The 14,924-nt window shown below is 45.7% G+C and overlaps 1 protein-coding gene across 9 annotated transcripts in view; it reads right to left on the bottom strand.

Annotated features, from left to right (window-relative positions):
* Positions 1 to 14,924, bottom strand: part of EPN1 (epsin 1) — a 65,629-nt gene that overhangs the window by 13,130 nt on the left and 37,575 nt on the right. For 4 of the 9 annotated variants that reach the window (XM_044282374.1, XM_044282373.1, XM_044282380.1 and 1 more), the window contains 2 exons: positions 9,334 to 9,470; positions 6,472 to 6,543 (listed from right to left, as the gene is read on the bottom strand). In XM_044282374.1, coding sequence (XP_044138309.1) covers positions 6,472 to 6,543; positions 9,334 to 9,470 — 209 coding nt within the window. The remainder of the gene's footprint in view (positions 1 to 6,471; positions 6,544 to 9,333; positions 9,471 to 14,924) is intronic. The other 5 variants (XM_044282378.1, XM_044282381.1, XM_044282379.1 and 2 more) reach the window with 3 other exon arrangements.

The following is a 14,924-nucleotide window of genomic DNA, read 5'->3' as shown; positions in this document are numbered from 1 at the left end:
TTAATTTCAGATGACACATTCCCTTTAAAGGGGTTGTCCGGGTTCAGAGCTGAACCCGGACATACCCAGAGTTTCATCCAGGCAGCCCCCCTGACAAGAGTATCAGAGTACTTCATGCTCCGATGTGCTCCTTTGCTGAATCGCGCAGAGCAAGGGAGAGGATCGGAGCATGAACTGCTCTGATGCTCAAGTCAGGCCGGATGCCTGGGCGGAATTATGGGGATGTCCGGGTTCAGCTCTGAACCTGGACAACCCCTTTAAATACAATGCATACTGACAAGGGTCTATAAAAATCTGCATTTAAAGAAAAGAGTAAAAGCTCAGCCTAGAGACGGAGACACTTAGGAGATACGAGAGGGCAAAAGTGCAGAAAATGGTTCTGTGTCAGAATTAATATTTTCATTGCGCATTTGAAATACACTTCAAGCTAAACTGGAAAAGTCACTTTGCCTGAGCCGTGTGAGGTTACCCAGGGTTCTGGAGATCTGGTCGATTGATCTGCCAGCATGAGCACTTACCACAGGCTGATTCACGATATGGTACATACCATGAACCCCTGCAATCTGTTTAACATAACACCCCCCCCCCTCCAATCATCAATCTGCAGTCAATACCCTATAATGACAAAGTGAAATCAAAATGTTTGAAATCTTTGCAAATTTATTGAAAAGGAAAAACTAAAATCTTGCATTCACATACCGGTAAGTATTCAGACCCATAACTTAGGACTTGGCTGAAGCCCCTTTGGCAGTGATTCCAGTCGTGGGTATGAGGCCACAAGGTTTGCACACCTGGATTTGAGGATTTTCTGCCATTCATCTCTGCAGATCCTTTCAAGTTCTGTCAGGTTGAATGGGGACCGTGGGTGGACAGCCATCTTCAGGTCTCTCCAGAGATGTTCAATTGGGTTCAAGTCAGGGCTCTGGCCGGGACGCTCAAGGGCATTTACAGAATTGTCCCTAAGCCGCTCCTTTTTTGTCTTGGCTGTGTGCTTTGGGTCATTATCTTGTTGGACGGGGAACCTTTGGCCAAGTCTGGATCAGGTTTTCATTAAGAATATTTTTGTACGTTGCTCCATTGAGCTTTCCCTTAAAGGGGTTGTCCAGGTTCAAAGCTGAACCCGGACATAACCCCATGTTCACCCAGGCAGCCCTCTGACATGAGCATCAGAGCATTTCATGCTCCGATGCTCTCCCTTGCACTGCTAGGTTTCTGCCTGGCAGTGTTGCTGGTGACATCACTGGCACCGATGGGAGGTCTTTAGCGCTGCCCTAGCCCACTAGTGCCAGTGACAACACCGGGCTCACTGCTGGGTGGAAGCCTCCACCTAGCTTTACCCATGGAGAGCCCAGTACATCACCAGATCTCCAAAAAAAGCCTTTGCCCTGCGCGATTCAGTGCGGGGCAAAGGACAGCATCGGAGCATAAAATGCTCCGATGCTCATTACAGGGGGGCTGCCTGGGTGAAACCCCTTTAACCCTGACCAGTCTCCCTGTCCCAGCTGCTGAAAAACATCCCCACAGCATGATGCTGCCACCACCGTGCTTCATAGATTAGATGGTATTGGGCAGGTGATAAGCAGTGCCTGGATTCCTTCAGACGTGACACTAAACACATGTTTAGTCTTGGTTTTATCATCAGACCAGAGAATCTTGTTTTTCACGGTCCGAAAGTCTTTTAGATGCTTTGCAAACTCCAGGTGGCTTTGCTGTGTCTTCTAGTGAGAAGCTTTACTGACCACTCTACCATAAAGCCCAGATTAGAGGAATGCTGCAGTAATGGTCGACCTTCTGCACACCATCTTGGTCACCTCTCTTATGAATGCCCTTCTGCCCCGATTACTCAGTTTGGTGGGGTGTCCAGCTCTAGGAAGACTACTGCTTGTTCCAAACCTCTTCCTTTTAAGAATTATGGAGGTCACTGTGCTCTTTGGGAACTTTCAGTGCAGCAGAAAATTTGTGCGCCCTTCTCCGGATCTGTGCCTCCACACAATCCTGCCTCTGAGCTGTACAGGCAGTTCCTTCCCCCTCATGGCTTGGTTTTTGCTCTGATATGCCTTGTCAGCTGTTTTAAATAGCCATAGGTCTGGCCACCAACCACCCCCAGACAAAGTCGTTGGCGAACCGCACGCCTGGAGTGGTAGGTGAGCCGTGCTGCTATTTTTGCTATCTAGGGATCCTACTGGTGCCCGCACCTTTGGTATTTGCCTGTACTATTATTGATAGATTAGATTTTGTGCTCATTTGTAAGCTGTCTCGCCCTCCATATCTTTTATCTGTATCTTATGTGGCTTCATTATATATTTTGAATATGAATTTTCAATAAAGATGGTAGTTTTATCTTGGGTCCTTTTGGTTGGCGATACTGATTTGTTTGGTACGGTATGACCAGTTATATTTATTGAGGGATTTTTTTTTTTTGATTGATGACAGCGGTGAGACCTTATATAGAGAGGGCTGTGTCTTTCCAAATCATGTCCAATCAACTGAACTAACCACAGGTGGACTCCAGTCAAGGTGTGGAAACATCTCAAAGAGGATCAAGACAAATGGAAGGTCCCAGAGCTAATAAAGTGTCTGAATACTTACGTTCACGTGAACTTTTAGTTTTTCTTTTTTAACCAATTTGCTAAAATTTCTTAACTTCTGTTTTCACTTTTTATGGGGGGTACGGAGTGAAGATTGATGGAGGAACACTTAATATTTTTGTTTTGTAGCACAAACCAACAACATAAAAATGTGAAAAAAGTGAAAGGGTCTGAAGGCTTCCCGAATGCACTGTACAGACCCTTCTACACAGAACAGCACATGGTATGATATTAGGCCTGCAAAAAGCGATGCCTGGCAAGTGATTCTCGAAAGCAGGGCAAGATTGAAATACGGAGAACGAGTGAATTTCCAGTTTTGCCCAGAGTGTCGATTGGCACAATTAACGCCGAATGGTTCCACCTAGTAAGATTGCTACTTTATTAGGTTGAATGAGTAGAAATGATTAAAACTCTTGATAAACTGACATCATAAAAATGCCTAAAAGGGTGTTAAAGGGTTTGTGCCAAGAGACAATGACCACCTATCTGGTGGATAGAAGTCTGATCTCTAGCGCCCCCCACTGATCGTGCAGATGGATTCTGTGTCCCTTGTTTGACTGCAGCGACGGCCACACGTGCTCTCTATGGGACTGATGAAGATATTCAACCAAGGTGCTTGGCTATCTTCATCTGCTCCATACACTTTGAATGAAGGGGCAGCGTGAACACTAGACCCGGCTCCATTCAAATGGAGGGCATGGGACTTATGTTCTCATGATCAGTGGGTGTCCAGTGGTTAGGTGGTGTGTCGATCATGGGACAAACCCTTTAAAAGTTTTAATGGGAGGAAATTACGAAAAGAAATTATATCCAAATAAAATAACAGTGGCAAATGATAGACCAAGCAACTTAAATCGTACATTACTTATACGAACACAGAGCAATGTGCAAGTGTTTTCTGGCTTCCGAAGGGGGCGATGAGCGCTACTATTCTGAGTGGGCATAGTACTTGGGTGGAATAAACTAAATGCCCATTGCTCTGTGCCACGGAAGGCAGACAGAAAGATGGTAATGATCACTAATAATGCATGCCAAACAGCTGGAGGGGTAATGGAGGGAGTCATCTGCATAAATAAATGTCCTAAAAATGTCCTCGAAGAGTCAGGATCAGAGGGAATCACGACCATGCACGGCATTTACCACAAATACGCGAGGAGCACTTCAAGAACCGGGGCAGAAAACCTCGCTCATACAGAACAAGCAGTTTGTTTCTGAACTGAATGGACATATTCCTAGCCGGGATAGTCGAGCAACCAGGATGGAGGCCGCCCTTCCTTACCTGCCGATCGAAAGCACTGCATTGCTGTAGAATATACACTCACATACTTACCTTTTGATACCGGATCTTCCAGAAATTAAGAAACCAAAATTCAAAAGCACAATTTCAAGATTACGTCAGAAGTAAATCAGTCATTGGCAAAGATTTGAATTCAGAGTTACATTGTGAAGCAGCGGTGTGATCACAGAATTAGTACATCAGGCATGCCGTTATGTTAGTGCTGTGAACAGACCCCCTGCAGCTAATATATTGAAGGGAGCAAAATAAGAAATGCAAGGTGGGGATAAAGCGTAGCTCCAGTGACTTAAGACGCCGGCCCTCCTGTCTGACCCTGGGAGGAGCTGCACTTACGATGGCCATACACCTGCCGGATGAGCAGCTATTCCTCCTAACCTTCCCATACACAAGCATACTTGGTTTGGCAGAGCCAGAGGCGTCTGCAGGCGCTTAAAGTGGTTGTCTCCCATCCCAATGTCATATAGGAGGGGGTCCTGAGGTGGGACGGCGCTCCTATCACCAGAATGGGACGCCCCGAAGTGTACATGGAGCAGCCGCGCATGCATGGCCACCCTCCATTCAATCATTTCAATGAAATGTCTGAAAATTTACGAGTACTGGCTCGGTTATTTCCAACAGTTCCGCAGAGGTGAATGGAGCGGTGGCCGCGCTTGCGCTCAAAGCGGGCTTGCGCTGCTATTTTTAGAATACCTATAGAAATGAATGGAGAGCACGCTGCACATGCATGGTGTGCTCTTGTTGACTTCGGGCACTTCGTTCTAGAGACAGGTGCGAATCGCAGAGGTGCATCTAACACTGGCGGCATACTCTCGATATGCCACCATTTTCCAAGCTGGCGCAACCATTTCAACTCCGGCTCCCTGTTGAGTGTGCTTTTGTATGTGGGGGGCAAGTCTAATAGCTACCTAAGGTGTATGGCCACTTTAAGCCGCTGCCAGAGGGGTCGCCTTCGACAGCATAGGATCAGACATGCGGAAATTCAACATGCCCAATGCTCTTTCCTCCCTGACATCTGAACACCTAATACCTATTAGATTGTCAGCCGATCCGGCTGAAATTGGCAGGTTTGGCCGACACTAGTCTAACGTGTATGGTCCTCTTTAAATCAAGACTTCCCTGCCCGATAGCTGCAATTGAGCCACCATGTTTCTCTTGACGTCAGGGGGCGGAGGTGTCGTTCTAAGTAACTAGAGCTACACTGTAACTTGAGGAAAAGAGGATAATAAGACAGGATAATCACCCCAAATGAATGACAGGGGAATTAAAGGAGCTGAATTGGACTAGGAAACACCGCCACTTTGTCCGTGCGCGGTGTCTCGGATTCTTTACAAGTCATGAATGGGGACAGGCTGCAATACTGTACACCGCCCATGAAGAAAGTGGCGCTATTTCTGGAGAAAAATTAAAAAGCAGACTTTTTTTTTTTTTAAGTCTGTGACACCCCCAAGAAACCTGCTGTACTAATGAACTGAGGTGAAGGAATGTACTTGCGGGAATAAAAAAATAAAAAAACGAAGAGACGAAAACGAACATATTTGAGGATTCAGATTTTCAATTAAAAGGGGATGTCTAACACCCACCATAATTGTAGATAAAGACCTGAAGCTGCTCTGCCTAAAGAAAGAATGACACTTACCCATTCACCGATGAAACTCCAAGGGCCCTGTCCCCTATGGAACAAAAATGTGACGTTCTGTCCATTGTCACGTGCACCCATTTACTGGCTGCAGTGGTCATGTGCCAAGTCATCGCTGAGGCCACAGAGCAAATGGAAGCAGAGGGGTTGGGACCCTCGGCACTAGAATGGAGCATCAGGCAAATTTCAGGCCATAACTACAACTGCAGTGGGGATCAGAGAACCGCTTTATGGGGTTTTCTAAGATTTTTTTTTTTTTATGTCACAGAGCAGTGGGCAGTATAAAAAATAAAAGTCCCACTGTTCCGATCCCCACTGAGCCTGATCACTCAGGTGATCGCTGCAGCCAGTCACTGGCCTCCGCGGTCACATGTGCATGAATGGCAGCGATTGGCTCCAGTAGTCACATGAACAATCAATGTCACGTGACCACTGCTGTGGGACAAATAAAAGGAGTGTTTTTTCTTTAATCTTGGAAAACCCCTTTAAACACCCAGCAAGGAACATGGCACTTGGGCCTAACAAACCCGTCTATTTAGCAGAGTAAAGGCTGGCTTTGCTTATGGACAACACGCAGTTTTTGATGGAGTTTTTTTTTTTTTGGGGGGTTTTAAAGTCAAAGTCAGAAGTGAATCCAGTAGGAAGGAGAAGTTTCGGTCCTCACATTTCACGTTACTTCCATATCCACTCCTGGCTTTGCATGAAAAAAAAAAAAAACTGCACGGAAAACTGCAATGTGTGATTCTAGCCTAAAAGATGCCGACTGATCTACAGTTCTCGATCCAAGCAGGTGTTAAGCAGAAGGAAGCAGAGAGGGGTTAATGGACATTAGTTGCACTGCACCTTCATCTTCTAGTTTATCAAACGCAGGAGGAGTCTTGGAAGGGGCTGATTAATCGTTAAAATAGCTACTGTAATTGGGTTTCGGTACAAAAACTCGTCAGCTCTACCTTGTCATGTTCCTCTTTGCTCATGCTAAGTGCAAGCTGAAGCTGCAATTCCTCTTCGGACACAGGAGGGGGCTGGGAAAGAAAAACAAAATAAAAGCACAGGACACAGGCAAGGTGAGGGTAAAAAATAAATAAAATAAAAAAAAAGGTAAAAAAAAAAAACCCACAATAGAACAAAAGCAGATGAAGACAGGTGAGATAAAAGACCAGGTACTGAAATATATACCACAGCTTCAGGTCTGCGAGGAAGAGCACGTAAGGCAGGACTTCATATAACACGACCGACTGAGTGAAGCTGAGTATATAGTGGCACAAAACTAAAACTAAGGGAAGCAAATAAAAGAATATACTGATGAGTAACTAATAAAACAAAATCGGCAAAACAGGCACATGCTGGTAATGGTAGATACGGAGAAAAGGGAAGGGGAAGGGGGGGGGGGGTAACGTTCTTGGTCAGGTCCAGAACAGGAATTGTATGTGGCCCCCTTTCCTCTGGGGGTACCCGCTACAGGTCATTCCCAGCTTATAGGGGAGCTGTGAAACAGTACAAAATTAAAACCGGGTTTTATATGGGAGACTCTGACCTTCTGCCGGAGCTACTGTATGGTAATCATCCGTATAATGACTTCACGCAGAAGAAATACAGGTTTAATCAAAACAATGCTTTCAGCTCTGGTTTACTTAATGAAGCATCACAAGAACAGAGATGGCTGATATTACCCGACCTCCGACTTGGATTTCGTTTAGGACATGTGTCCGAAAGGTTTTTATTTAATATATTTGCGTCACAATTTGTCGTTTGGGACAGATAATGTTAATTCAGCTGCAATATTCTAGCAGTGCAATTTGTTTCATCCGGCCCAGAGTTTTGAACCTTTCCATATGGCCACCTTTGTCAAGTGACCGCCCGGTTTCACTACTAATTCAGAGCATGCTCCCCTGTGTTGCTGACTTCCTGTGAACTTCAGGATCATACGCCAAATCCCTTCTGGAAGTACTCAATCCCCCTTCCCACTGTCTTTGTCCCTCTGTAAGTCCCCATTTCTGCCTTATCTAAGGAATGCAGCTGCTGAGTTATAAAACTTCCCTGACTCCCACTGCTTGTCTATGCTATCTGTGAGTGCTGTGTGCAGAATCTCCAGTGTGTCCTAAGAGATGCAGCTTCACACTGCCCTCCCTTGCCTACTGCTTGTATGACCTGACAGAGAGAAACCTATTACAAGCAGGAGTCAGGGAGAGCAGTACGAAGCTACATCACATAGGATACACTGACTCTGCAGTGTCAGATCTATCACTTACCCTGGGTTCACACCTGAGCGTTTTACAGCGCGTTCAAACGCGCTGTAAAACGCTCAAGACATGAAATCCAATGCTTCCCTATGGGAATGGTTCACACCTGGGCGTTTTACAGCGCGTACGAACGCGCTGTAAAACGCCCGACGCTCAAACAAGTACTTGAGCTTCTTTGGGGCGTTTTGACGCGCGTTTGTGGCCATAGGACACTGCAGTCAATGACACAAACGCGCGTCAAACGCGCGTTTACTATTACAAAAAACGCGCATAAAAACGCGTGACAAAAACGCGCGTTTGCGCAACGCTCAGGTGTGAACCCAGGGTTACTGCCCTTAGATAGGATTCAGAGCAGCGTGATGAGACACCGACCCCCTTGTCTCCAAAGAGACAGGGGAGCGAGGGGAAATCTAGGCAGCATTACAGGAACTATATCTGAGGGGAAACCTAATAGGGGTATTCCCATCTCAGACAATGGCAGCATATCGCCAGCCAAGCGAGAAATCCCCATCAAAATGAATGGGAGCGCATTTTCTGCAGCCCCATAGAAATGAATTGACGCCCGCACATGTGCAGCATGCCCTCCTTCGCTTTGCCGGATGCGCACCTATTAGAAAATTGGGGCATACCATAAGATTAGTGCCTGATCACTAGGGAACCCCACCGCTCACACAAATGGGGTCCTGGGTCCTCATGTTTGAATGTAGCGTAGGTTGCGAGCACAATGTTCATCAGTCCCATGGACTTTTGGCTGTCTGCCGCTGCTCCATACAACCGATGTGGGACGCTAGCATATGTGCAGTCTAAGAAGGCCTGGTGCTAGTATGTATGCACTGTATGTATTTATGGGACATTCACAATTCTGTAAACTGAGCAAGCTCATTATGATGCTAATTCATATATCTGGGATTATGAGCAGATCCCTACAAAATGGAGGATGAGCTTCACTGTGAAGTGCTTTCTGCACAGAGCTCCTTCACAGCCCCTTCCCTCTGCTGAGTGGAGGGGCTCCGAAAGAGAAACCTTTACAGCGAAGCGCCACCTCCTATGCACTTGCAGGAGCAGAACCTGGCAGAATAAAATGTCATATTCATGCTACGCCTGATAATAAAGGTATGCTTGTACTTATCCGCCCCCCCCCCAGCCCCTACCTAGTACTGTCAGCTGTTTATCACAGTCAGAACTGCTGACAGTATCCCTTTAAAAAAAAAAAATATAAAATGTTCTCTAGGAACATTCGTGGGCTGTTATGAATTTTGGCAAATTTTCAATTTGCATTAATGGTTGCAAATCTATAATATATCAGGCTTTTTAATAAATCAATCAGTCATACCACACTCGAACCCCTGCTCCAAGTTACACCCCTGTCCACAGCACGGTAATAAAAAACACCAAAGAAGGAAAAAAAATCAGACTCCAAGGCATTTGGACCGCAGACATTTCCACACTGGTGCCTTGAATATCGTGGGGTAACAGGATACGGACGATCTCGGTTCTCTGCTGGATGTATACAGGGAGATTTAATAATGCATTTAAATTACGTTATCCCAAGAGCCCCCCGTTTGGATTTACCTTTGCTCTTACCTGCTCCGCCTCTTCTTTGCTCATGGCTAGAGCAAGCTGGAGCTGTAGTTCTTCCTCTCCGCTGCTCTGCGGCCAGGCCTGCTCTCCTTCGACTGGTGGGTTCAGTGTTGATGACGCAGACGACGCTGTTATGAAATATTAAAGGGGTTACCGGGGGATACAATGATTTCGCTAAGGCACAAAATTGGTCGAGGCTTTTAAAAATGAGTATTACTCACCTCGCCGATCCCCTTCCTAATTAAAGGGAACCTGTCACCTCTTAAAAACCTCCCAAGCCGGCAGCAGTACCTGAGAGTAGCCAGCAGCGTGTTTGTAACTATCATTTTTTTCCTGCAGGTAGTTGAAGCAGAAGCTGTAAAAACGTTCTTTAATCCACAGCCCGGCGCGCTTCTCTAGTCAGGCTTGAAGTCCAGGGGGCAGCGGCCTCCTTGCTTCAAGTCACTGTAACCGCGCCACCTTCGCTGTGACTGACAGCCAGCAGTTCAGCAAAGCCAGCCGAACTGTCGTGCATAAGCGCCGTCAATCACAGCGAAGGCGGCGCGGGTACCGTGACTTGAAGCAAGGAGGCCGCTGCCCCCGTGACTTCAAGCCTGACTAGAGAAGCGCGCCGGCGGGGGATTAAAGAAGGTTTTTACAGCTTCTGCTTCAACTACCTGCAGGAAGAAAATGATCGTTACAAACACGCTGCTGGCTACTCTCAGGTCATTGCTCATTTATTCATGAATCAGTGCAAATATCTTATTATGTAGTTTTGCGCCCAATGTTATTTATAATCATCTATTTATCTATGTATCTACTTATACATTTTAACTTACTTTATTCTTCTTTCCTGTGCCCAATGGCATTCGAATGTATTCCTTTTGACTAAGGCTACTTTCACACTAGCGTTCGATCGGATACGCTCATATTAATGCAGACGGTGGCTCCGTTCAGAACGGATCCGTCTGCATTAGAACTTAGAAAAATTTTCTAAGTGTGAAAGTAGCCTGAGCGGATCCGTTCAGACTTTACATTGAAAAATTTTCTAAGTGTGAAAGTAGCCTGAGCCGATCCGTTCAGACTTTACATTGAAAAATTTTCTAAGTGTGAAAGTAGCCTGAGCCGATCCGTCCCCATTTACTTCCATTGTAAGTCTGAACGGATCCGCTCGCCTCCGCACGGCCAGGCGGACACCCGAACGCTGCTTGCAGCGTTCAGGTGTCCGCTCACTGAGCGGAGGCTGAGCGCTGGCAGGCGGATGCATTCTCAGTGGATCCGCCTCCACTGAGACTGCATTAGGGCCAGACGGCTGCGTTCAGGGCCACTTGTGAGCCCCTTCAAACGGAGCTCACGAGCGGACACCTGAACGCAGGTGTGAAAGTAGCCTAATCTGCTCTATTAAACTGTTTAACAGGGTTTCTATATATTTTATTATTCCCATACATATTATTGGTAATATATATATCTCCTCATATGTATTTATTCTGACATAGCCATTGATGAATACATCTTATTGATATGCTGTTTTCTATTCTACTGCCTTCTAGTCCAGTTTGCCATATATATCCTTTTTTTATTTTTCTAATGGTATTCAGATTTATTTTATTTTTTTTTCATATTTCTCAACTCCATTGCCTCTGGCAAGCATATACCTCACCTCTTCCTAAGCAATTGCTGATCTATACGTGAGTTTTTATGTGTATGTATGCTTGTATATCTTGCTCCCGAGGAATTTATTTACTTCCCCGAAATGCGTCGAGCTCATTTTAATTAGAATAAAGCAACCTTCTGATGCTGCATCCTGTGAGGTCCCGGTTTTACCACTCTGGGATAAGGAATCCATTACATCTGTCAGGCGATCTCGGCGAGGGAACAAGTGTATTGAGTTTATCTTTTACTCCCCTCCCTGGTAAAGTAAGTGGTTAATATCTACCTCACTCAGAAGTATGTCTTTTTTATCTTTTACTTTGTAATTCTTCACTAACTAACACACCTAGGATTGGCATTTCTTTGGCGCCCTCACACTTCGTATGCACTCTGTGTACATCATAGGTTTTATGTGGTAGCTCAGCCCCACTCACTTCAAAAAGGAGGTTTTTGGAATAATCCTGGACAACCCCTTTAAAAAGACATTCAGCAATCTCCTGTTTTGTCCCGCCACATGTACAGCTCTGTGCACCCAGTCCAGCAATGACCCTCGAATGTGACCACTGCAACCAAACACTGGCTACAGCAGTGACCTCGGTGACTGGCTGCAGCGGTTATTGCTGGAGAAACCAGTGGTGGAGAGGGAAATGTTGACACAGGAGTGGCAGGAAATTGGGCATTACTCCTCTATTTTATACCATTATAAGCGTTTAAAGGACAACCATTTCAAGGGGATTTCCAAGACGGTCCAAAAATTGTGGAGAAGGCTAGGATTGTTAAAAAATGTAAAAAGAAACTTTACTCACCTACTCAATCCCCTGCTGTTCCAGTGCCACCAGGAGGTCTATGCCTTCAGTGTTGATGTGCTAGTCCAGGCATTGCCAACCTGCGGCTCTCCAGCTGTTGTAAAAATACAACTCCCACCATGCCCTTCTGTAGGCAGTCTGGGCATGCTGGGAGTTGTAGTTTTGCAACAGCTGGAGAGCCTCAAGTTGACCATCCCTGTGCTAGACTATTCTACGTGACCACTGCAGCCAATCACTCACCTAAGCAATCATATCAGGTGGTCAAGGACGTCATCACTGGCACTGAAGCGATGATGTGCTTGACTACCGCAAGTGACCGCCAGGCCAGCGATTGGCTTTAGCTGTCACTTGCAGTAGTCAGATCCCTTCAACGGAGCGGGCCCAGAAGCATAGACTGATGGCTCTGGAACAGCAAAAGATTATTTTTTATTTAATTTTTTGGCTTTCTCCACCATTTTTTGGGGGTCCCAGAAAACCCCTTTAACTGAAACACATCATAGTGAAACATCATACTGTTGTGAAAAAATTGAAATCGTCATTACACAAGCTGAGGCATAAAAAAAAAAAAAAGACTCAATGACTGCAATAAAATAGAGAATCTGATCAACAGTATATATTCATGACAGCAATCATCCTATATCCACATACAACGATATAGATTTCCATAAGGCCACAGAGAATTCAGAGATTGGAGAAGGGGTGAAGGTCCTTGTAGGTGAGGCCACAGGGACTCCTGTAAATATTAACTTCACAGGTAAAATGTATGACTTAAATTCCAAAGCACAATAAAGAGTGAAAACCTTCCACCCACGATTGGTACGGGGCCTCACGTAGTCCAACTGTGCGAACCAGAGGTTGTACGGTGGTACCTATAGGCATACTGTGTACTGCCATATGTTGGGATATTCTGGGTTTTGCGTCCATAATACAGACATTAAAATATGGCCGTGTCTGAAAACCTGTCTAGGGACCTAGATGCTGCTGTTATCACGAGCTGTCATGTATCAGCACGGCTTTAATCCTGGACGGATTTCTATTTCTTCAGCCCATGAGGGATCTCTTCTCCATGACAGGTGGTGAAGAGTGTGTGTTACCCACCTCGCAACCTTTGCAAAGCTACTCTGTGATACTGTAGCCCCTATATCAGTGATGTCGAACCTTTTAGAGGCCAAGTGCCCAAACTGCAACCCAAAACCCACTTATTTATCGTAAAGTGCCAACACGGCAATTTAACCTGAATACTATAGTTCAATATAGTATATATTCCATGTACTTACTCATTTAGCTATTAAAGCCTGCCTACATTCAGTGCCCTGCCTGTGACGTTCGTAGTGCGCCCTGCGCTGATGAATGGCAGGAAAAGTCTAAGCCATATTGGTACACCATAGACTTTTTTCACAGTGCGGGTGCCCACAGAGCGGACTCTGAGCGCCGCCTCTGGCACCCGTGCCATAGGTTCGCCATCACTGCCCTATATGGTCTGTTTCCCCTGGAATATCTGGATGCTTTTTCTCCTCTCCACACACTGATCTGCTGTGTACAACCTCCTTCCTCTTCGATGCTGTGAACTCTAACCTTAAAAGAAGGAAGGGGGAGACCAGACAGAGCTAACACAGCCAGGAGCAGTGTGTTGTCAGATTTAGAAGTTATTTACGGGGGAGGTGTTATCAGTGATTAATAGAACTCAATGTGTAAGTGTGTATACAGAGACAGCTCTCAGTCACTGATATGGGGAGGTGTTATCAGCGAGTGATAGCATTCTGTGTAAATGTGTATACAGAGATAGCTGTCAGTCACCGATAGATGTACAGAGGGGAGGTGTTATCAGTGATTAATAGCATTCCCTGTGTAAATGTGTATACAGAGATAGCTGTTACGGTGTGCTGTCCGCATCTTTTGCGGCCCCAGTGAAATGAATGGGTCTGCACATGTTCCGCAAAATTGCGGAACGGATGCGGACCCTGAACTACAGTCGTCTGAATGAGTCCTAAGTGTGTATACATCAATAGCCGGCCGTCTCCCCCCATGAACAATTGTATCAGAAAGAATAGAGATCTAAATGTATGAATTGGAAGTTTTACTGAATCTTTTGGCATAAAACTTTATATCCATCTGCTCAGCTCCTCCTGCTCTATAACCTGCTGCCTGCAGATTGCACTGCCTTTCATGGAGACAGGTTCTTTTTAAAGGTAGAATGCAATAAAAATCTGAATATTCAGTGCCCAGCAAATGTATGACGTCATTATAGGTTGCCCCAAAGGCCTTGTCTATGTTCACTAGCAAATCTTTCAGTTTTCTACATGCAAACTCATCATTCCTGGTGTACACTGGGAAGCAAAGCGAAGGTTTCAATACAAGGACAATGAAACAATTATTCTTGTACTTAGACCTAATGAAATGCAAGTGGTAGCACCACATGTTTGCTTTGTGGAGATAGCCATAAGGTAAAGCTTAAAATAACTCAAGCAGGAAATTTTATTGCCATCTGTACACCACCTGACATGCAGAATAGGAGCTGAAAGTGTAAGGGGAAACTATTCAAGGAAGCCCAGATCAAAACAGGAGTGGGGGACAAAAAAATTTAAGAAATAAACTCCTTCTGCAAAAAACTAAAACAAAAAACCCCCCACCTATTTCTAAAGTTTGGGCTGCCTGAAACCAAACAGTCTGGACATACAGAATTTGAGACCAAAAATGCAAATCCGAAACACAGGGAGTCTATAGCCCCATATTCTGATACATTCCTGTTTCAAAGGGGCTGTGCGGGAATACATAATATCTAACAGGTGCCGGCAGCCGGCCTCCGCTACTGCAAGGATCATACTTAGGCCTCTTTCACACTTGCGTTGTCCGGATCCGGCGTGTACTCCACTTGCCGGAATTACACGCCGGATCCGGAAAAACGCAAGTGAACTGAAAGCATTTGAAGACGGATCAGTCTTCAAAATGCGTTCAGTGTTACTATGGCAGCCAGGACGCTATTAAAGTCCTGGTTGCCATAGTAGTAGTGGGGAGCGGTATATTTACCGTCCGTGCGGCTCCCGGGGCGCTCCAGAATGACGTCAGAGCGCCCCATGCGCATGGATGACGTTTCCATGCGCCCCATGCGCATGGATGACGTTTCCATGCGATCCATGCGCGTGGGGC

Source organism: Bufo gargarizans, chromosome 2, assembly GCF_014858855.1.
Source record: "Bufo gargarizans isolate SCDJY-AF-19 chromosome 2, ASM1485885v1, whole genome shotgun sequence".
Lineage (NCBI taxonomy): Eukaryota > Metazoa > Chordata > Amphibia > Anura > Bufonidae > Bufo > Bufo gargarizans.
Note: the sequence above shows the minus strand (reverse complement) of the source record. Positions and strands in the feature narration are given on the sequence as shown.